This window comes from Rhinolophus hipposideros (genome assembly GCF_964194185.1).
Source record: "Rhinolophus hipposideros genome assembly, chromosome: 2".
Taxonomy (NCBI): Eukaryota; Metazoa; Chordata; class Mammalia; order Chiroptera; family Rhinolophidae; genus Rhinolophus; species Rhinolophus hipposideros.
In genome coordinates, this window is record NC_138048.1 from 89,566,366 (window position 1) to 89,591,795 (window position 25,430).

The following is a 25,430-nucleotide window of genomic DNA, read 5'->3' on the forward strand; positions in this document are numbered from 1 at the left end:
GATGTACATAAATCACACTGGAAGATACGGCAAGCATCCCTTGAGGAGGAGACATGGGCTGTTTGGTTCATAATGGCACATAAGGATGGATTGCAAGGACAGACGCACTATATAGTAAGGAAGAAATGGAAGCCCAGGCAATGAAAAAGTATACAGAAGAGATAATGGATGCTTTTGAGGAACTACAGCTAATAGGGTAGGGCTGGTGTTGAAGCTTATGCGGAGGGGGAAGGAGAAGCGTAAGGAGGCCAGAGTGAGCTTCTGAGACAAACCCCAGAGACTACCTACATTTAGGATGATAACACTAGGAACAGTCTTCAGGTATTTGCAGGACTGAGATACGATGATAGAGATACATTTAATCCACAAGAAAAAGAATAACTACAACCAGGATCGGTGGGTGAGAGCCAAAGAAGTCAAAAATTGATTGAGGATAAGAAATAATGTTCTAGCAACTGAAGATACAAAGAAACAAAACACAGTTATAACAATAATGTTCACATTGACATTGAAAATGGATTCCTCATTTTTGTCAGATAGCCTTATTCATGAGGGAATGCATTGTAAGTAGTGTGAATCTTTTTTTTTTGGATGAGAATGAACTTCCTTCTGAGGCTGTGGGCATGCCAGCGCAAAGCAGGTAAGCAAAGGCTGGACTGTCATTTCAAACCTTCCTCTCTCTAGCATTATTCCTATTACACAAACTGTATATACAACTTGCCACACAGTGCCTGGTAACGTTAGTTAGTAAATTACATTAGGTTGGTGCGAAAGTCATTGCAGTTTTTCAAATTTTTTTTTTTTAACCTTTTCAACTGCAATCACTTTTGTACCAACCTAATAAATGGTGTACATGTATTAAATGATAAGTGGATGAAAGTAAAATGAATGGATATTGACATTTTATAGGTTGTTACTTTGCATGGTCTAAAAACATAAAGCGAGGCCACTGCTCTCTGTTCGGGAGCTCACATGTTGTGATTTCATTTGAAGTTGTTGGTTTGGAGTTTTTTCATTGTACAGCCTCCCTGACTGTTAACTACCTTCAATTGTAGGGTACCAGCAGCCTAAAAACTAACACTTATTTACCTCCATGGAAAAGGAATATGGGAAGATAGACATTTGTAACTAAGGAATGTTGCCACCAGTCCAATTTACTTCGGTTTGCAAGTGGCCTAAGTCAGGCTCCCCCAGGCTTATCTTGGCTTTCATTGTTAGGTCTTTATCTTGCCCCGGGCTTCTTATTTCCCATTTTATTTCTGCAGAAAAGAGAAGTGTCCTTTCTTTTTTTAAATGGATCTTTCTCTGACTTTTTCCCTTTTAACTGTGTTTCATAGATTCTAACTGGCATTACAGTTTCCTGCTGATTCATACCCTTGTTCCAAAGGTCTTAGTCGTTTACCATGAACAAAACTTCTGATTCAACTACCCATCATGATCCTATTAACCTAAGATTCATTCATTGATTGAGCACTCACTTTGCTCTAGGTACAGTCTTATAGGGCATAAATGAATGAGCACAAGTGAACAAGTCCCTTCTGTGTTATGATTTAGAATGTAAATGCAGTGTAATGTGCAAGCTTTGTTTCACATGTTCATAGCAAAATCAAACACTGTCTGTATCTGCGTATATTCAACTTCAACCCCCTCCAGTGTCTCTGCAAGATTTTACCCTCAGGAGAGAGAAACATGTTAACATAAGGTCAATTATCTAGATTATTGTTGTTATTTGCTACTAACATGAAAGTTTCTGCATCCTCAGAAATGCCTGAAAATTTAAAATATTCCTTTTTCTCCAAAAAGCAGTGGCACCATTTTACAAATCTTAGCAAAAGATCATTATTTTCTGATTCTGTGCTTTCGATCAACATGACATTTTTGAGCTGTACTCACTCAAATTGTAAAACTCTTGAGTTTTTATATTCATTTTTCAGATTACTTGATTGAAAGATCTCATCGATCTAAAAAACATGAAAAAGTTAATAGCATATTAAATTTAGGATATAAATTTTTGTTAAAAAATTTAAACAGTAATCTATGTTCTGTTTGGAATTGTATTGGGGCATTTTTCTTCTCTGTGGTGGTGAGGCTCATTCATTTAAGTATCCTGGGCACAGTTACAGTTATTTACTAATTGTTTCAAAGTAAGAAAACAGGATCTATGTATCTTTTGGCAAGTGGTTAGTGAAACTCTGTTTCGAACTTTTAAACCAGCTGAAAGACAGTCTCCTACCATTTCCTGAAGGTCAAAAGCAAGAATTTTGAAATCCGCTGAGAGTTTGTCTTGCAAGTTAGGATTATATGTAGCTCCTGATGTTATTTTCAAAGTTCCTCTGGCTTCATGACTTTTTCCAAATACTGCATCTAAATGAATTAATAAGAATTAAAACACTAAACATGTGAATTATAAGAGATGATATGCATATTCTGGTTAAGACAGAGTAAAGTTCTTGCTTCCTGTGTTGGCACTGCACTTCTTTTGCTTTTTCTTTGCAGTCTTCATGTTTCATAATCAGTTGCTTTCCCCCATATGTGGTTGTTTTAAAAGATTAAAAACTAAACTTTTTCTCGATCCTATTTTTTTTCCTTTGAAGTCTAACCCACATTCCATGCTTCCAAGCTTTTTTTTTTACTATTGAGATTCCTGTTGGTAGATACAGGGATGATCAACTTCCACCAATTATGGGAACTGATTCAGAGAAACATGGTGAGAAATGGACCATTAAAAGTTTTGTAGTTGCTTTCAGATATTTCTTGCACACCTAGCATCCTGGGGCACTGCTGGTTTTCTATATGTGGATTCCTGTGAAGGTTTCAGTGTGTGTGTTTGAAACATAGCTTTGAAGCTATTTCTTTCATTCTAATAATTATAAAATTGACATGTATGACCTTTTGCCATTAGATTGGAATGTTATTATTAGGGAAGTTATTAAGAATGCTGAAGAAAGTATATTATCTCAGTATAAAAAATATAAGGAAAATGCTAACAAACTGAACATAAACATGGGTACTAAAATGTGCCATTAAGTCCTGCATAATGCCTTTATCAGAATATTTTCTTTGATATATATTTATATTTAAAATGAGTTGCTTTAACTGAAACTGACATGATGATGAAATATTAGTAAGTACAATAATAATGATACATAATTTTCACATTGACCTTGTATGAGAAAATGTTATTTCTCCTTTTCCCAGATGGGAAAATTGGAGCTTAGATTCATTAAGAAAATTTTCCAAGGTACCAGAGGTCATAAGTGACAGATATAGAATTTGGGCATCGGATTGACTGACTCTAGATGCCAGGATCTATTATATATTAACAACAAACATCCCATTCAGAAGGAATATTAGAAATAATATTTCCAACAACAAACGTACATTTAGCCTAAATAGTTATCATTGCATAATTGGTGTAACATATATTATTATATTATATCATTTTTTTAATAATCAAAATTACATTAAGATTTGCATGCTTAAATGTGAAAGGCAAGGAAAAACTGAGACAAGGAAAGACAAGAAAAACTGTCATGGATTGGAGGAGACTAAGGAAACATGGTAACTAAGTCTTATGTAGAACTTTGAATTGGATCCTGAACAAGTAAAGGACATTAGTAGAAAAAATGTTGGACTTTGAATAAAGTGTGCAGTTCAGTTAATAATACTGTACCAATGTTAATTTCTTGGCCATAATGATTGTGCTATGGATATACAAGATATTGACATTAGGGGAAGCTGAACAATGGTTATGTATTATAAAAACAATAATTTTTGCAAGTCTAAAATGACCTCAAATGAAAAGTAAAACAATGTATTAAAAATAATATGTCTTACATCTTCTGGTGTTGTATTGTAGATTTAACTCCAATTCTCTTTTTATATCCAGTTGTTCACTATGAAATCATATTAACATTTATAAATAGTTATTTTCTATTTTACTAGTAAGATCACTAACTTTTGTATCTTGATTGAGCATCGGAGATTCCAGTAGACTTACCAATGATAATACATGCTTGAAGTTATTCACAGCATTTAAATAAGACCAAGCAGCCACTTTTCTGAAAGTCTAAGTGAACCTCTATAATTTATTTAATTGTTTATATAATCATATAAAATATCCACAAGAGCTCTTTTTCTTTCAAATACATCCCTCATATATGGCTATCGTATTTAAATAAAGCAGGGATTATATTGGAATTATTTTGTAAAACTTAATAATTCATATTTACTGCATTCTGATTTAAACTTTTTCATTTACTAAAGAAAAACAGATAACTCAAAAGCTGAGAATTTCTTGGTAAAACTAAAATCACTCACATTAAAAGGTTCTACTTTGTGAGTTTTCAGAAAGAAGTAATATGTCCATATATAGTTCATAATTTTAAAACTAAACATTTTCTCAGAAAAAAATATGAATCCAATACTTAAGTTATTGCTATGCTGGCGAGTAAGAAATATATCCTATAAATGAATAAATGATAACTAAGAGTACAAGTTCTAGAGTTGGATTGTCTTGCTTGGAGTCTTCCACTGCTGAGTAATGGTAAAAATTTAAACAAGTTAAAATTCTGTCTCTGATTCATTACCTATAAAATGAAGGTAATAATAACAAATAACTCATAGTTTTGTTGTAACAAGAGAATACATTTGAAGATACTTAAAAAGCTGCTGGTACATATAATTTAGCTCTAAATAATAGTTATCTTTTCTTCTTTTTTTTAAATCACAAGTTGCTACTCAGGCAACTAAAGATCTTTATAAGTCTTCCTTTATATCCACATGTTCTTATATTGTTGCAATTAAAATTGTTGGTCTAATAAGAGAATGAAGATACCTTTCTCTAGAAATAAATATTTTTTCTTTAACTTTATCTACTTATCGACTTGTATAGTCAACATGTTTTAATATGTTTATGATTTAAATTCTCTCAGAGTTAGCCTACAGACTTTGAAACCACCTTTGTTATATGTTGAAACTAAGAAATTTACTTCACATTTTTTGTTTAAAAAACTTAGTCTCATGCTTGAATTCTGAATTAAGTTTCAAATTATATACCAACTGTTTTTTCTAATATTCTACAGAATGAACTATAGCAAAACGTCTCAATGCAACATAAATATCTTGTCATGAAAGTACAGCAATGAATAAAATGTACTGGCAGGATAACTGAGGTTAAATTGGGTGCATTCAAGTGAGGGTGTCTTCAACAGCCAGCTCCATGAGACTTACCTCTTTCTGATCCCTTGATTGACAGCCAAGACACTGCAATTAATCCAACACAGAGCACCACCAAAATGACAACAAGAGCTGCAAACATAACTTCATAGGTACTGAGAGAACGGTGCCTTGATGGTACACTTCTTTTTAACATCATTTTTGGCTTTTGAAGATAGGCTAATCTAGACACTGTGAGAGAATATAAAAATCTGCTGGAAAGAAAAATCTCTCAAGTTTTCAGAAAAGATTTGGAAAGCAACAACATAATTCTAAGCAGCGTTACTGGTCCATGTAAACTAGTTGTGTATGTCCCTTTGGCAACAGTATGTCTCTATACATTAAGTAGATTTAAAAGACTAGTTACTCTTTAATGAGATATAAATGAGTAAGGAGATACCCAGCATTGTAAATGTTAATTGACTGAACAGGCTATTTGTGGAGATGAATGAAATTAAATGCATGTTGTAAACAAAAATGACACTTTATCATTTTGAAAACCATTAGGAAAAATAGAGAATTCATGATAGACAAATTAGTCATTAGGCACATGCATTTGATATTTGTAGATAGTTCCTAATAGATCAATATTCTGTGCTCTGACTCAAGCCATTATTAAGGCATTTCTCTTACGTAGGTATAGACATTGTAAAAATAACTTTTATGCACAGGTATCTGTAAAGCCTAACGTATATATTAATATCTACATGTCTGTCCTTTCTGCTCTTTCTCTGAATATATATTTTACTGAAACCATCACAAATTTTATAATCTTCATCATTATCATGTGAGGTTATGCAATGTAAGACCATATTGATTTAACTTAGAGGAAAGTCCACTTAAACAAGGCATCGTATGGCTGCTCTTTATGGCTTCGTGTCAATGAATGGGAGTAGCTGCTGTGAAAGGCATAAAACATTTGGTTCTATTTTAAGAAAATGTTCTGGGTAGGAATGGCATTGCTCACTTGCCATGGACTTTATCTCTATTAACATGCAAATAATAACAAGAGAATAGGTTATGATAGCTACACTAATAACTGTAGATCTATGCTTTCTGGGGAAATCAGGACTATTTTCTGGCAAGTAAAGTACAGCCTATCGGTGGAACTTCCACCCCTTAAATCTAGAATTCGAAAATAAATAAATAAAATGAAATTACTATTGTGAAGTAAATCTGTTTGCCTTTTGTTCTGGTAAGCAAACTGGACAGAGGTAATGAGGACCTAGATTACAGGTCCTCACTACACTAAAATGTGGGCATATTATGATTGACTAAAATGAGCACTAGCTACTTTTCTTTCTTCTTTAGCTTTGAAAGAAAAGAACAGAGTATTGCACTCTGAAATCCTCACCCATAAAAAGTAGAAAAAAACACACCAAACATATATATGGGATTCTGAAGTTAAAATAAAAGTAGAAGTGAAAACATGGGATATGCTTTTTACTTAACTGAATTGATACTAATTGTATTGTTGGGCACTTTGAAATATACATGAAATGAGAGATACCAATAATGGAGTTGGGAGAGGTTCATTTTACTTGTATTCTAACATAGGGATCTAACAATGGGCCCGACTATACTATCAAATTGGAGACTGGAGAGTGACCCTTGACTCTGGGGAGCCAAAAAAGTGGAAGCACAATTAATGTTTTCTTCATTATAGCTGATATAGGTGCAATTACTTTTTGGAAAATCAAGTAGAACTTTGTTATATTCTTTTTGAATTTATCTAAGGGAAGAAGAAGAAAATAGAATGAGTTTACATGCTCTCTCCAAATACAGGGTAATAACATATCAAATATAAGAATAAAAACCAAAAATTACAGTTAGGTTCAAAAATAAAATCAGCATTCATATTATAAATTCTTAAATCTTATGTTTTAAGAAATTGTATTTAATATGTTCAAATAAATGACTGGAAGAATAGCTTCAAAAGTATAGCAATTTATGAAGGACAGACTGAAATAAAACAAACAGGTTAATGTGAAAAAGAACAAATAATGTGTCTTGAAATTTTAAAAAGTTACTAAAATACTATATTTTGCTGTGTTTAGTGCACACTCACATTTTCGGACCAAACTTTCCATGAAAAAAATCTTTTGTTTTAATTTTTTAATACAAATTTTTATTTATTTACATTTACATACTAGTTTTTTGTATTATAAAAGAACTTTAACATTTATTTTTTAACATATTACAGTATAAGAAATTTTATGTAAGAAATAATTACAAACACAAGAACCGAAACAAGGTACAAGAAATTTTATGAACTGGTAACAAATTTACAATATTTATGCATCATAGAAGGCCAAGAATTTATAGAAGATTTATTCCTTTGTGTGTGTGTGTGTGTGTGTGTGTATGTTTTAGTTTGGCTACAACAGAACAGAACTGAGGCAAAGAGTTTTGTGTGAGTTTCTCAACTTTATCTAAGAGGCAATCCAAGGAAAGTTCATGAGAATAACTGGGAAGTAAAACAGGGAGAGGAGTGGGGAAAAAGCCAATAAAGAATGTGTAGTGAAGCCAGTTAACAACAGTAGTCTCGGGAACATAATTCTGCTGGGGACTGTGCAAGACAATGAGAAAAGTCCTCAGAATTATCCGAGTTAGGGGGCAAGGAAGCAGGCATATTTATTCACCAAATAGCCATGTTCCTTGAGAGGAGTAGCTTCTGGGGCTGTAACTCTTCTACTTTCCACTTGCCCTGTGTGTGGGTAGAACATTCAGGAAAGCCCACGCCAATATGCAGAGATAAATGAGAGCACATGTAGGAAGCACCCTTAACAGTTTACAACTGAAAAACATTTACAAAATTTAGAAAGGATTTCTAATTAACATGCAAGAGACAAGCAGCAGGCAATTAACAAAAACACAAAACAAAGCAAACAATAAAGAAACAAAACACGCAATAAAAAAAAAAAAACATGGATACACTAATGTCTATAGGTGCAACTTTAGCAGATCTTCAAATTGGGTAAAAATTATGTAATTCCAATTAAAACAAAAATGAAATAGTATTGCCTTCAAACATACTAGCAAGAAAACAAGAAAATCTATATTGCTTATTAAGAATGCTTTTGGAGATTCTACAGACGATTTTTCTCTCTGAAAAGGTGTTGAAATGTCCCAGTGTATTAAGTCAGTTAACAATAAGTTTGCTCCTGTCATTCATGGTTCAAACATGACAGACCCTTATGCAATACACCTTTGCTTGTCTCCAAGGCTAGTATATTTCTTTTCTTTGACTTCCTGTATAATTTTATATACTATTGTAATATCTAATTGATAAGTCTCCTGATATTTTAGATTTTGCAAGAGGACAGTCATCTTCCTTTTTACAAAGTCTGAAGACTATTTGGTAACCATCATATTGGGTAAAAAAAAAGCGTGTGTGGGGGGGTTAGGCCCTTAAGTATTATTAAATATCTTTGTTAGTGAGAAAGTTTAAGTACTATAATCTCAGAGACTTGCTTACTGCATATGGTTTTTCATTGTTTTGAGAGTTGAGGAAAAATTTGGCTGGATATAAAAATTTGGTGCCATGTTGTCTTTCTCTAAGAACCTTGTAGATATTCTTTTGCTATTCTCTAGCGATGAGTGTTGAATTAGTCCTCTTTTATGACTGTTCCATTCAATTTTGATTGAATGCGTACCATCATCAACCAGTTTTGTGTTTTTTTTGGGGGGGGGGATTATTTTTAGAAAGACTGATGGAATCCTCTATATTGAGTTCATTCATATGTGAGAAAAATTCCTCTTTTATACTTGAATGATACTTTTCTGAGGATTATATGCATGGGAAAATGACAAGTTTATTTTTTTCCTGGAATTCTGAAGATATTTTTCTAATACTGTTTTTCTGAAACAGAACATAATTGTGGAAATGTCTAAAGCTAACTGTATATCTTATTTTTGTATGTGACATATTTTGTATGTGACATCTGCCTGAGTGTCTAGAGAATTCTTTTTTCATACTTGAGGTTCAATAGAGAATAAGTTGTTATTGATTATGCTGAATTGAGTTTTCTTGAAATGTAGTATAACTTTTTAATTTTCTTCTTCATCTAAAAATTAACATTCTTTTATTAAAGTTTAATTTTTGTTGTTGTTACTCTCTTTACTAGAAATCTTACTGAGGTTGGGGTCCACTTTTCCTTAGGTTGGATTCTCTTAGCTATTTCTTTATATCTATACTTTTCTATTAATTGTTACAATATCTGTAACTACCTCATACATTTTAATTATATGCAATGTTCAACTCTTGTTTTCTGTTCTCTGCTGCTTCTAGTTTACTTATTATTTGTATAATTCTGTTGATTCAGATTGCAATTGGTTTTCTTAATTATAATCTTTCTCTTTTAATCTAATTCTGTGTGTTTATTATCTTATTGAGTTCTTGTTGTCTTGGACTCATTTGCTTATTAACTTATTTCATAATATATAGTAACACAGAAAATATTCCTTTGGTTGAATTTGCTTCTGGAATCAGGGTTTTGGAAGCATTTTATACAGTGTTAGTTTTCTTTCTCTTTTCCTTCATTTCTTCATTCCTTCCTTCCTTTCAAGGTATATCTACATGGATACCATGCTATTTTGTTTGTTTGTTTTGTTTTTTGAATCTGGTTCATGCTTCACTTAGTCCTGCTTAGGCTCTTTCTCATGGTTTTCCCATAAAACTGATGAATTCTCCTTGCATTTCTATAAGCTACAGTTTGAGGAATGCATACTAATGCTTTTTTTGTTTTTCTTTTTTATGAATGGGTTAGGGGAAGATGCTGAGGTAGGTGGATAAACTCATGTGAGGTTATATACAGCCTTTGCATGATGGCTCAGATTCCTTTCTCTCTTCTGCAGTTGTATTAAACACCTATACCAAAGTATCCTATACTAATGTGGTTTTATTCTGTTCCTGAATGTATATAGCATGCCACTGTGAAGCATACTATTCCCTCCTAGGTGATGAGTAGCATTAGACATCACAAGCCCCTATGGTTTCCTTGCAGTTCAGCTGAGAGCCCTTGGTAGTCACTGGCTACCAGGGGTTGCTAGCTCTAAGATATTTTCTAAGGCTGTCTACTCACCAATTTGATCTGCTTTTCTACAAATTGTAAACTTTTAATGGAAAAGTAGAACTTTTTTTTTTAGTTATTTTCAGCAATAATGATGGGAACAAAAGGGTTTGTAGATGAATGATAGAAAAAACAGAAATGTTGCTTCTCTTAATATTCTTAGTGTTGGACAAAATTTATACCATGAACTTTGTTTTTATTATGTTTTGTTTTTGCTTTTTCTTTTTCTTCCAGTGATTTTTTTGACTAGTTTACTATTTATTACCAATTTATAACTCATTTAATTAGATTCTAGAGAAGAATGCTTTAAACTTCGGCTTCAATTCAGACTTTACTCAAAAGTCCATCCAATATCATTTCTGACCTAAATACTACATCAATTTTATTGAACTAAAACTATACCCAAAAATTAATTTAGATGTCATATTAAAGCTTCCCAGCTCTGAAAATGTCTGAATAGATAATATACTCAGTTCATTTATGTAAACTATTTTCAGCTGTGTCAAAAGTTCAGGAATAGCTGAAGTAAAACCAATGAATCACTGAGGTTGTCGTTAGTAAAACTTTATTGTGCACACACCAGAAAGACAGTTTGCAAACTGGAAGCACTCAAAGCAAAACACGAGCAAGGTTCAGGGGTGCATTGTTATCTTGCAATGCATATAGTAAGAAAACAATCAGTATTTACTCTTCGTGTTGACTGATTATAATATTAGAGTTTTCAGTGGTTATCTCCTGTCAACCTTGGGAAACACTTCAAGTTTTACTTATGATTTCAAGAGACATAAGCAAGAAGTCACCCAGGTGAAGTTAGTCTTGGAAAATAAGCTAAGTTAAGCTCTGTTTGTATGACTAAACTGGTTTGGTTTGCTCAGGGAATTTTCTTTTTATTTTAACACCTTAATACTATATTATAGAAAGATGCATAAAAACTGCAAGTAAATAGGTTAAAAATCCTTTCAATGAATAGTAATCTCTTGCATTGTTCAACAGTCCTATCAAACAGGAGTTGGGTTCCTCTACTACTTTTAGGTACCTAGTAAAGAAAGCCCTATAAAATGTCACATCCTGGAATATTCTGCTTAAAATTGCAAAACTGCACTCTTTGAATTGCTAAAAAATGTATTTGCCATGCAAAGAAGGTGGTATGTTTGTGGAAAAAGCACTAAATATGTAGACAATAGACATGGCTTTACACACAGATGTTGACCCTTACTATGCATTTCACTAAAACTCTTTTTGAGTTTCCGTTTTCTCATCTGGAGAACAAAGCTATTGATCTTAAGATCACTTTTATTTCTACAATTTCATGACTTTATGATTTTCATGATCCCCTCCAAAGGAAAGTATATGATTTATGTCTCTTCACATTTAAAAAGCCTTTCTTCCCCAGATTTCTTTCAGATATTCACCTAAACAATCACCGATGTGAGACAATGTCTTTTAAAACATTTTCTTAAGATCTTTTCCTTTCTGTTTCCGACTGACCTTTCATTGTCCTTGCACTTCTTTTTATCCTTCTTTTGTCTGACTACAATGAAACCATATTTACTTTCCCTTTCCCAATGCTAATTCTGCCTCCTAGCTCTTCATCCTTTGTTCCTGCTCCACAGTGGGTTTCTTATCTTGCCATATGAAAGTCACTCTCCCCAAGCCTATCTCCCTAATCTACTTTTGTCTGTAAAGTAGATTATGAAACTTTTGAATAAAAGGTATTATACCAGAACATGCTGAACTACATAGCACTTCACTGTTTCGAAGGAGAGAACTCTATTCATGGCAGTATTCAAAAATAGACCTGTATTTCAGGAAAGAAAAATGAACTAGGGTGGGAGAGATTGGTTTTTCCTAGTGGGGGTTACTACACTTTTTATAGCATCTTAGTTGGTTCGTAGGGAGGTTTGAAAAAATACCAGCATGTTCTTCCCTATCAGCTGCTAGTTTAGGTCATTTTCAAAGAAACCCCCTGTGTATCCAGAATTCTTACCAATTCACAACCCATGATTTTGTATTGTTGTGCCAGCCACATCTGTAGCTCAGGCAGGATTTATCTTCTCACCATGTTACTTTTTAACTTTAATCATCTTAGTGCCTGGAGGTCAAAAGATTTTTTTTGATATTGAAAGACAGTCTGATAGAAACTTGTCAAATTTTCTCAGTGCTCTTTTATTTAATTGTCCTGCTATCATTGCCAAAGTATTACATCAAGCTTTGCTTCTTCCATAGAATAAGTTTTCCAAGCAATCTGTAAGTTTTCGGTGTCTTATCATTAAAACAGTTCCAGAAGGCTCATCTTCGTTTCTTTCCTAACTGAAAGAATAAGATACAATGAAGAGACCAACTAGTTAAGAAAACTAAAGTTTCCAGGCCTGGTCCATGCCTCAAAATTCACAAGTAAAATTTTGCTTCGTTTTTGTGACTATGTCTTTTTATGAGGTGTGATCAAACAATATAATGAATGTTTAAATAAAAAAAAATTACAGTGCAAGACTCATTTCTATTAATACCCCTCAGAATTCCCCCTTGCTTTGAATACAGTTATCTCATCATTCTTGCCACTTTCTGAAGTGGTTCTCAAAGTTCTCTTTTGTGAGTGTTTTTAGTTGCGCTGTCATGGCTGCCGCAAAGTCCTAAATCATTTTGAGTTTGGGGAAGAGCCAGAAGTCGCATGGTGCCAGATCCAGTGAATAAGGTGGATGAGGACACACCATAATATTTTTATTTGACAGAAATTGCTGTACTAGAAACGATCTGTGACATGGAGCCTTTCTGTTGTGATAAAAAAAAAAAAAAACTACCATGAATGCTGCTGCCACATTGCCATCCAACAGAAAGGCAGGGATCTTCAGTATGGGAAGCAGCATGTCAAACCTTAGTAACAGTGTGTGACAAGTTTCAACTTGTTTGGTGCAGTCCGTTGGGTGTGAGCTATGGTTGAGAGAAAAAGTGTGCCATAAATCATTTTCCATCATAACAATACTTTGTGTCACACATCACTTCTGGTATGGCAATTTCTGTCAAATAAAAACATTACAGTGTGTCCTTATCCACCTTATTCACTGGATCTGGCACCATGTGACTTCTGGCTCTTCCCCAAAGTCAAAATGATTCAGGACATCGAGGCAGCCATGACAGCGCAACTAAAAACACTCACGAAAGAGGACTTCAAGAACTGCTTCAGAAAAGGGCAAGAATGATGGGATAACTGTATTCGAAACAAGGGGAAGTGTTCTGAGGGGGTTAATAGAAATGCATCTTTCACTGTAATATTTTTTTTTTATTTAAACATGCACCATATTTCTTGATCATACCTCATAGATACCACCCAAATAAATCAATTGGGTAATATTTTTTCCTAGGTAAATGCATGGCTTCTCTATATAAATATTATTTGCTTCTCCTTTTTTATTGAGTCCTAGTTGCTACATTGAAAGTGGCCAGGTATGTAGTGTGCTTTTGGTTAAATAATGTTGTACTGCGCCCAGAATTATGTGTTTAATGAATGTTTCAAGTAATGCTGCTGCTACTGCTAAGAGTTGGGGATAAACACTAAAAATAAAATAACTCATACTAACCAGAAATGTGGCTTTATTGTTAAGTCATTATTTAAGGACACAAGTGTCAATGAAAGAGGCATAAGCTTGGTGAAGTTGGTTAGCCATAAGGAATTAAAGAGGATAATAGTATGTTAAGTTAAATTCCTTACATTAGATCCTTGGAGAGAATATATAAAAATAAGAAAAATTTTATGTGAACATAATTGTGGTGGCGATCATTCTCTGCTTCCTCATAATGGTGATGAAACTCTCTGAGTGTTCCTGTGGGCCATCAGCTACAGGCCCTGGTTTTTAGTCTTCTTTCAGTTTAGATGTGGCCATATAATTAGGATCAGGGATTATGCGATGTGAGTGAAAAAGATTTGTGTGACTTCTGGATCATTTCCATACGGAAGCTTGCTGGAATTTCCTTCTGAAGGCCTTAAAATGGGGAAAAGCTTCTTAGAAGCAATTTGTTGTGAATGGCAGAAGGAAACCACGTGCCCTGGCTTTTCATATCTGCACTATTAAATGAGAGTAAAACAAACTTCTATTTTATGTAATCAGCTTATTACTTCTTTACCTCACTTTTACAGTAGTTCCCTCTTATCCATGGTTACTCCTTCTGAGGTTTTAGTTACCCATGGTCAACATGGTTCAAAAATATTAAATGGAAAATTCCAGAAATAAACAATTGATAAGTTTTAAATTTCGTGCCATTTTGAGCAGTAGGATGAAATCTGGGGCTTTCCCATTCTGTTTTTTCCAGGACATGAATCATCCCTCTCTCTAAAATATTCATGCTGTATACCCACCTGTTAGTCACTTACTAGCTGTCTCGGTTATCAGATTGATTGCCATGTCATTACAGTGCTTGTGTTCATGTAACCCTTATTTTACTTAATAATGGCCCTAAAGGCAAGGCATTCATGTAACTTTTCTACAGTCTATTGCTCTAATTGCTTTATTGTATTAATTGTTGTTAATCTCTTACTGTGCCTAATTTATTAATTAAACTTTATCATAAGTATGTATATGTGGAAAAAAACATAGTATATATAGGATTTGGTACTATCAACAGCTTTAGACATCCACTGTGGTCTTCGAACATATGTCCTATTGATAAGAGGGAGCTACTGTGTAGAAAAAGTGTAACCATGAGGTGCAGAATTTAAATCTAATCCATAGCATATTTTTAAAACAATAAAAATAATTTATTTAAAAAGTGCTTACTTGTTAATTTGAAAATAGAAATATTTTAATAGTAATATTTTGATGATATTTTACTTTTCCATGAGTAACTGTTCCATTGTAAGAAGGTACTAGTTCTAAACTTAACAGACTGCCATTAGAATGTTAATTATGAAATCATGTAGATTTGTTTTTTTTCTGAGTTTCTCTTAAAATTTTCCTCATTCTTTTAATTTTAAAGTATTTATACCCTATTTGAACCTTTCATTTACTGGGACATTCTAGATTAAAATTCATATCTTCTTAAATATCTTTTGGACAGTAGAAATATGTGGCCTTACCATTAACACAAAGAATTTGTTTGGAGAGCACAGTGTGCCATCTCCCTAGTTAGGAGTGGTCTCTTAAAGACATCGGCTCACTGTGATTTATCTATGTCATTAATAAAGTGAAGATGATATTGTTTAATTTGTCAAATTCTAATATTGAACCAAATGTGAAAATTCTTTGACAAATTCACAAATCATTTGCAGCATATTCTAAAGCATTTTAAAACTTAGTCTTCCTGTTGTTTGTTTTTGACTTTCAAGTACCCACATGGCTTTGACCTTCTTTATCTCTTGCTATTGGACATAATAAACTCACTCATTCAAGAATATACACATGTCATGTACTGCTAAGATGTTAGATGTACTTATCTATTGTGAATATATATTCTGTGGTCTTTATTTTGTTTTAATGAGATTATAAGGCATTAGTTCTGAAGAGAAACCTATCTACTCATACCAGCTTGATTTGAAATAAACCATGCTAATCAATTTTCTATACAGATAGTGTTAAAATGGTCACATCAATTTACATTTTGATTAATTATAAGATTAATATTTATGTGTGAGGTAGCAATTTTAAGTGAGTGAATAATAGAACAAATTGTGATAGAAAAAAGTCACATTGGTTGTAACATTTCAGTCAAGTTTTACAAAAAAAAATGCCTCAAAAATGTAGTTTCAAGATTTTTGGACATGTGAATTTAATTATTTATTTGACACTTCTGCTTTTAAATTGTCTTTTACCCTTTTTCACCAGAAACATGTTATTAAAAATTCAATCAAAAAGCCTCTACTTTATGAAAGTAAGAAGGAAACAACAAACCATTTTAGCATTTTACATAATCCTACTATTATATCCCTTGTTTAAAAAGTTCTGCTAGTACAAACAACCAGGTGCAATGATAGCCGGACTGAGATCTGTGGAGGTAAAGAATAAACAGATTTTGTAGAGAGTTTCCAAAATATAGTTATGTAATTGAAATATGCAAATAAAGCATGCAATTAAAATATCTAATGCATTTCTTTTCAGTACCAGGAGACTAGCAAAACAAGCTATATTTTGGAACAATTTAACGTTCACTACATAAGATAGTATCTATGCGGAACAAAATTTAGTAAGTTCACAATTTAAAATTCAACCTCAATAACCCTGAGATAAAAATAGAGCCTAAACTCAGACGTCTGTATCCTCCAGGTGTTTCTGATCTAGAAAATAAACTTAACTCTTAAGGTAAATGATCCAAATAGGTTGTCAGGAACCAATCTTGCTCAGAGTGAATTGTTCCATATTAGGAAAATAATGAGGAGAATGCTGTTATCATAAGCAGCTATACACAAAGAGTGCAAAAAATCAGTATACACATTTTAAGAAAGGAAAAAAAAACTATTAAAATTATAATATTCAATATATACAGATAAATAATAGATGAATACAAGTCAAGTTTGACTTCTGCAATTACAGGAAGTGCTCAAAATGGTTACCATCAGTGTCCAGACACTTCTGATTACAGCGAACTACAGCTTGAACAACGTTGACCAAAGCGTTCACTTGTATACATTTTTTTGGCAACCCTGGTATGTCATTCAAACTGCCTACATACTTGTAAACACACACATGCACACATACATGTACAGCCACATATTCAGAATCACATACACATTCATACAAAAACAAATACACATCTACACACACACACACACACACACACACACACACACACACACTCAGAATATAATTGCCCAAAATGCTGTATCGACTTTCAAGGAATTTGTTAGAAAAAATTTAAGGAATCTACCTTCCCTTAGCAGAATTGTTGTTGAGAGAAGGTGAGCTTTTCTAGCAATTTAAGAAAAACAGCCACTTTATATTCTGGTCTCTTTTTTCAGCTAGAAGGTAACTAAACATGTTGCTCATTTGTTGTCTCATTCATGACCAATTAACACAATAGAAATGATACCTTTTCTCCTCTCTCCCAAACATATCCTCCCCTCTGGTTTTACTTTATCCATTAATTTCTTTAACACTTGACACTAGCTGGCAGACAATATGCAAAATGGAAGGTCTAAGAGACATTCTGCTTCGGTAGCTTATTCATGGAGTTAAGTACTTTATTTGAAGTGTCCGGTGATCTTTGCCATATCTCTTATTATTATCTACTGTAACAGTGGTCAACTGGAATGAGAATGTCATTCTACTGTCAGTGTTATAGAATCCTAATAATTTTATAGTCACATATGTAGAAGTGACTACAAAAGTGGTGAGAATGGAATTATCCACTTGTGCATATCAGCTGGATGGGCTATAACCTTAAGCTTGGCAACCTTCCTGTGCTTGGGGGTTGCTATACATGTGGCCTTTTGCTACAGGGAAAATGGCACCCTTCCAACCATTTTTCACCCCTCCCCACTCCTGCCCATTTATCTCTTTGATGTGATCTATATCATTTTGCTCTTAATCTACTGACTATAAAATGGTGTAACTGCTACTTTATAGCTGTATTCTTAGTTCACAGGAGAGAACACTCTCATTTAAGTACTTCACAATAACCTTGACCAATCTCTGCTACAAAACATTGCTGTAAATGGAGCCACCAGGGAAGGAAAATGGACCGACTATGGGCTGTTTATGTATGTGCTAGATCTATACAAAATCAACCGATTTCACACCATTTGTAATTGTAGAAGTTTGTATCACTTAAAAAGTATTACTTACACGACCGTGGTAGAAAAGTATCTTTCCCTGTTCCACTGACATCGAGGTTGGCCATGACACTTGCAGTGCTCCTCCCTGCAGGTGGAAAATACATCTTGCCATATTATATGATTTTCTTAACTAATGAAATGTGAGTGAAAGCAGGTCATTTTCCCCCCATCTACAATGAGAAAAGCAATCTCCCACATAGGGCTGTTCTATCAACCTGAGTCACACAAAGGAGATTATATGAAGCAGAGTTACAGATGACCAACAGCAACAGGCATGTGACAAGGGCAAGCCACGGCTGTTTGTTGTGTGCCACTGAGACCTGAGAGTCATTTTCTAATGCAATATAACCTAGCCTATGGTTATTATATTGGATATGCGTATATGCAAATGGGAGGTGCTGTTCTTTCCTAGACACCCAACTAGAAGTCAAAAGTCTAAAATTATCTTCCTGATTTTGCTGATAATGTTACCTTCAACAACTTACTGAATTCTTCAAGTGTTAGCCTCTGCATTTACTTGTATACAATGAATATTTTGGATGAGACAGTGTTAACCAGCTTTAACATCCCTGAGTCTATGATTCAAGTAACCCCAAACAACATTGCTAAAGTCACCATTTGCCTTATTTTAGGCTACTAAAGCAGAATACCATAAGTTGGGTGGCTTATAAACAACAAAAGTTGATTTCCTACCGTTCTGGAGTCTAGAAGTTTGAGATCAAGTGTTAACATGATCAAGGTACAGTGAGGGTCCCCTTCTGGGGTGCAGACAGCCATTTTCTCATTGTGTCCTCACATGGCAGAAACGTCAAGAGAGCTCTCTTTTAAGAGCACTAACACCATTCATGAGGGTTTCACCTCATAACCTCATCAATCCCCCAAATGTCCCACCTCCTGACACCATCTCATTGGGGGTTAGAATTTCAACATATGAATTTTGAGGGACAGAAACCTTTAGTTCTTAACACTGTTATCTAGCTTTGTTGGAATATCTTTCCTTTAGTTTTTATTAGGTAGCTGGGAGGTACTTTGTGGTTGGATAGAATACAAATTCAATTGAATTTGCTGTTTCTATGTGGTCAGAAACGATCTTCAACATTAGAAAGGTATAATAAAAATTCACAGGTTGTGGTGAGGGTCAAATCAATCACTAGCAGTATGTTGCACATAGTAAAACCTACATATTACCTAAGACAATAAGCAATTTGATTTAGTGATGTTGTTTTTCTTAATGACATACTATAATAGATAACAGGCACACTTGATCTTGCTGCTTGCTGCTTATTTGAAAGCTTGTTTGAAATAAGCTTTTGATCTTTGACATCCTGTTAAGTACAAACAGTATGACAAGACTTGGGCAGCGAGAATGAAACTGCCAGTAGGATTCACCATGTAAATGTCACTCTGGGTCTTAGACACATTAGAGATATCATTGCAGCAGGTCCCAGAACTATACAATCAAAAGGTTTCCTGCTGCATGGACTTTCTCCCTCTCACTCCTAAGTATCCAGAGAGAATTTGAAGAGGTTATGGCTTTGCCATTCAAAACTTGGTCTCTGAACATCATCTGGAGGCTTGTTAGCAATGCAGAATCACTCCAGAATTATTTATCAAGAATCTCCATTTTGACAAGATCCCCAAGTGAGACACGTGCGCGCACACACACACACATACACACACACACACACACACACACTTTAAATTTCTAAAAGCACAGAGTTTTCAAAGAGTAAGCTTGGAGAGAAACTCAGAAATTCTCTTTTGTAACTGTTATTTTAAATATCTGACTTGGGACCACTATACCACTAATATTAGGAAACATTCCATACTAATAAATGCTAGTATTTGGAATATTACTACTAATATTAATACTGGTAAATACCAATATTGGGAAATAGCCCTAATGTAAGATCAGTGTGGCTTGTTATGATATTAACCATACACAGTGTATTAAATGAGCATAAAATGGGCTCTTGGTCGTTGCATAGAAGAATCTGGAATTCGGTGTTTCAAGACCTTGGTCACAGTTTTCAGTGCTCTATCCTGATTGTAATGCGAAGGCAGTTTACATAGAGGTTGAAAACAGTGGCATTTGAGCCCTACTTCCTTAGTTCAGACCTTGGCCTTTTGTTACTTTAAAATGGAGGATAGTTTTTACTTAACTTCCCTGAATGTAAGTTTCCGCATCAATATAGTGGTGATAAGAATCACCACTATAAATATTAAGGAAAGCCTCAAAAAGGTTCTCCTTTGAGACCAGATATTCTTATCCCAAGTCAGATAACAATTTTTTCTTTCTTAGGGTTCACTAATAAAATTATACTCAGTGTTCTTAATTTAGGCATGCCAGAAGTCAGCAAGTTTTATGTAAGATACCCACAAAAGTTCATTCAGGAAAAATAGATAACATACGAGTATACAATTTTCATGCTGTTGTTCCGGGATTGTACTCTCAGTGTATTGAATGTTCTTCTCCTAAATTTATTTATGAAATGGTTTGCTCCTTTGTTTAAGGTCTGAGTAGGATTTTTCTGATATAAAATTTTGTTCAAGAAGATAATAGACTAAGTCTCATGGAGATTGGAAGTAGATTTCCCCATGTGCTTTAACTTCAACCTTCACTGCCCTAAGAAAAATTATTGTTGACATATCCCTTCAGTTATGTACACTAAAAATTACAATGCCAGCTTTAAGCAAAAGAGTTCTCAGGCTATTGGTGTTTTTGCATCTAGGCAGAGGGCTGAAAGCAATGTATTATCCTTAATAAAGAACAAAAGGAAGATAAAACCTTTGGTGTCTTGATATCACATTATGATTGTTAAAAATCACAGTATGCTCTAACTCAGAGGGGAAGTGTGTAATTTGTGAGCAGATCCCAAGATATCACTTTATGAGATTATTTTGAAAATAGAGTAAAATGGGGTAAAACATATAAAGATAATTACTTACATGTAATCGTCATATACTATGCTGTGTGCAATTCTAGGAATTTTACATATATTTACTTATTTAATTCTCACAATAACCCCATGAGTTAGGTGGTTCTATTATTCCCATTTTAGAAGTGGAAACTGAGGCACAGAACCTTTAAGTAACTAGCCTAAGATATCGGAGCGAATAAGCTCCGGGTTCAGGAAATAGATTCAAGTAGTCTGGATTTAAGCACTAAACTCAGTGATTTGGTCTGTGTCAATTTAGCTAAACTCTATTTTTCAAATACTCTTCTCTATATTGTTCTTGGCTAGGTTGGCCATAAGAGAAACTTGTGAGAGTTGGAAGGTAGATGTGAAACAGTCACCCGGAGGTTGACGCCCGGGCTCTCGGCGTCACTGTAGGTCTCCTGTTGTAGCTGATCCCCTAGCTCATCTCATTAGTGAGGAACTTCAGCTAGCAGAGGGTTCCTTCTGGTTCTTTATGTTGTGGGCCAGGCTTACATGCAATGACAAGGTGAAGGGCCCCAGCTTCCTCTGCAGGACACCCAAGGCTACATGCAGAGTTAGAAACAATAAGAAAAGCAGAATGATAAATATGAGTTCCAGTTATCCTCGTGGTTTGTCCTTATAGGTTCGTATTTGTTTTTCACTTCTTTCATTTTAGGTACAGTTTTTATTCACAATTGCCCACCGTCCTGATCTACAGCCTGTCAACTCCCAAATGCAGAGGCAAAAGTCTTCTGTAGACTTCACCAACTTTTGTCTGTGATTCCTTGCTAGTGACTTTTCTCTGATCCTCCAACCCTACCTTTCCTGATCTTTCCTTCTGTGGGTTCTCTCATAAATGTGAAGAGTCTAATCCTTAAAATAAATTCCTTATTCAATATTGCTCAGTGGTTCTACTTCCATAATAGAACCCTCACTGATACATATCTCTATAGAACAAATATATTGATTCTCTATAAAAGAAAAGCTTCCCTGATATTAACAGATTATACCTCAAGTTGTTTAGCATAATGCCAGGGGCGTTATGATCTCTGTGTCGTTCAGTGTCATTCTCTTCTTCATCTTTATTCTCTTCCTCCTAGAAAAATTCACTGAAGTATTATCACAAAGCAAAACAATAACGTGAGATTCAAGTGTGCTTTAGTTAAATAAAAAGCAATTTCCATTTGGCATCAATAGTTGCCTAATATTTTAATGGAAAGAGGCTACCTTCACAAGTTCTCCAATGGAAAGCCATTATATTTTCCACCTCTAAAGCAAATGTTTGAAATGTTTTTTTAACAATAGGTTCATAGTATTATCTGGGGTATTATATTTATTCTTTAGGCTTTCATTTACCTCAACGATAATTTCCAAACATCGTAACCTCTGCTAACTTGGGAGAAGGTTCTATTTTCCAGCTATTTCATACTCCTTTTCATCCCCTTCTCAAGTCCTGAACATCTTACTTAAACTCTAGTGCCCAGACTTCTTCCAATTGTCTAATACAGCTCTAAGCGCAGCCAAACACTGTGGAGAAACTATATAGAAATTCCTTTATGTAATACCTTGTTTTGACATCTCAGTGAGTCTGTTTACATGTAGTAATTTCCCAGTGCCTGTTAAAGTCAGAAAATGTGATTTACTATGGCATTCTTGCATATGACAGATGGGCTCATTAGTCTTTTGATTCATAAAACCCCTGATGTTGTTTTGCTTAAAATAAGAAGCAAAAATAAGCAAGTCCCTGATAGGTTTAATTCAGAGTCAGAGCTGAGTAATGCCAACCTTGTAGATTTGCGTAAAGAATTGACAAAAGAAACAGTGTATGGGGTAGGAGGAGGGATGTGTAAATGAACCCATTATACTTTGTGGAAGGTTATGAGCTATAAGCTGACGGTTAGAAAAGTGCTGAGGACCCAACAGCTACACAAAGGAAGTAGAGTAAAGCAAGAGTGACTACGAAGTTACATGCCATTTATGTTTTCTTGATGTAAATATAGCAGTAGAAAAATAAATAAATTAAACACATGAGCCTTAGTAGAATGTAAAAATGTAAGATGCCAGAGATTTTAAGGGAAAAGAAATCCATATTAATGGTGACTAACACTATACCGAATAGTATCAATTCACAAAGAAGCCAAAATTAAAGGAAGGCATCTTTGGATGTCAACATTAGAATCTTTTCAAGGAAAGTCTAGTGGAGTAAGTAGCTGTATGACAGCAGAAAAGTTATTTTTATGGAAATTTTCATTCTTATTGATTAGCCAACCATGTTTTGTTGCAATCAGCAAATCTGCCTGGTTAGCAAGATTCCACAGTCAAATCTTAATTTAAAATCATGTGTAGTAGATTTTTCAAATCTTCTGAAGCTATCTTGCCTTTGAATGATGTTTAAAAGAAAGGCTGCACAGATTGCAATATTTCTTACACTCTTCTAAAATAAAAAGTCAAGAGATTAATAAATAAAGCAGTCCCCTAATGTAAATCTTCATTAAGCAAAAGGTTTTTGTCAGCAAACAAAAATAACTATTGCAGGAGAAGCAATCGGCAATGGTTCTTTCAGTTTCTCATGGATTGTGTCTGTTTCTGTCAAGTCTTCCATAGTATGTGAATCATAGGTTATTTCTTAATCTTTAACCACTACTTTTATAGTGACATAGATAAATTTAAAAATTTAAATATATATGTAGATAAGAACTCAAAGTTTCAAATGTTGGGATCATATTTTAATGGAAAATTGTTTTGCCTAATTCCACATTCAGGAAAAAAATGTTTGAAAATATCTTCCAAATATACTTGTACCCATTTCTCTAGGATATTTTGATGATTCAGGTACATCAGTATTCTGAGCTTCAAGCAGGCTTGGTGTCAAAAGCCTTTAATACCTAAATAAAACATAACAAGAATACATTTTTGGTGGGAAAAGAGAAAGACATTAACATTTATTTTTGCCTCTGTACCAGGCTCTATACTATGAATGTAACAAGTGTTAATGAAACATTTATTTAATTATATATTTATTCCTTCCACATATTTGCACAAAAACTTTTTTTACTCCATAGACCTTTAAAAAAAAAAAATAGGAGGGCGCAGCTCACAGTGAGTGGCCCATGTGGGGATCGAACCAGCAACCTTGGTGTTATCGGCACCACACTCTAACCAACTGAGCTAACCAGTCACCTCCCACTTTTTTTTTTTTGTAATCTTTTGTTTTCTTTTCCCATTTCAAGGACACACAATTACTTTATTTTACAAACTCTTATCTAGCTACTCTATATACATGCATATATGTGTATACAAATACACACAGACATATAGACATGTGACAGACACCATAAGTATTAGGTTGGTGCAAAAGTAATTGCAGTTTAAAAGGTTAAGAACAATTCAAAAATTTGCAATTACTTTTGCACTAACCTAACAGTTACACTTTAAAATACTACCTCATTTAATCCTCATATGTATTCTATAAGGTAGGAATTTATATTATTCCCTCTTTATGGAAGAAGATACCGCGAATTAGAGAAGTTAATTGTCCATTGTCATGTCCATTGTCAATCTGCATGTATGTGGCAGATTCAGAATTCAAACTCAGGAAGATGATCTGATTAAAGAGTGGTGTTCTCATATGCAGTGTTGTCATATGTAGAGCAAGAGACTCCATGAGGAGTGGAATTCAATGACTCCTGATGGAAACTTTCTATTTCTTCGTTTTATTAAAACCTTTTTTCTGATTAATTGGTAATCTCAATACAATTTGGTCCATTATTAAGATCACTTGAACTCAGCTTATATTATTTCTTGGCTTACCAAAGGTTCCTGTCATTATAAAATTGTACATTCTCTTTGATAAAATTTGAAAAATAGAGAGGTAGAAAAATGTGTTGCAAGTGGTTTACCAATTAATGATATAGTGACAATAGATTCAGTTCCTCCTAGCTTACCTACATTTATAATATAAGTTCTGTTTAGCAGACATTAAAAGGAAAAATTAAAACAATAATTTTAATTGAATGTAATTAAACAAAAAAGTAAAAAAATAAAAATAAAAATAAAAGAAAGAAATTCTTTCCTTCTCATTTCCCTTTCATTATAACTTAGTTTTGTTAGTTGGTTCATTTGTATTATTTGCATCTGTCTATGGCAGACAGTGTTAGTTGCATAACCAAAATTCTACCCCCTTCTTGGTTAACAGAAACCCAACTTTGATGAAGGTATAACGCACATAGCTCTTGACAAAATATCGTGGTTAGTCTCACCCAGTCATGACATACCTATATTCCACTTTCCCCACCTCACTGTTACTTTTAAGAGAATAAAGTCAATATGCTAAAGTTGGGAAAAGAACTTCTTTACCTATTTCTACTATTAAGCAGCTGTTCTGATGCAGCCAACTCTCCTTTTGGACTATGTCACATGAATAAAAAGCCATTTGATTTGGTCACAGCTGGTAGAGGATAT

At 34.0% G+C, this 25,430-nt stretch overlaps 1 protein-coding gene across 1 annotated transcript in view; it reads right to left on the reverse strand.

Annotated features, from left to right (window-relative positions):
- The window catches only part of TMPRSS15 (transmembrane serine protease 15), a gene marked incomplete at both ends in the record, with an annotated part of 116,522 nt that extends 111,145 nt beyond the window's left edge, over nucleotides 1-5,377 (reverse strand). Inside the window, 3 exons of the mRNA XM_081079388.1 lie at nucleotides 1,894-1,961; nucleotides 2,234-2,364; nucleotides 5,233-5,377. Coding sequence (XP_080935514.1) covers nucleotides 1,894-1,961; nucleotides 2,234-2,364; nucleotides 5,233-5,377 — 344 coding nt within the window. The remainder of the gene's footprint in view (nucleotides 1-1,893; nucleotides 1,962-2,233; nucleotides 2,365-5,232) is intronic.
- Nucleotides 5,378-25,430: the final 20,053 nt, after the last annotated feature.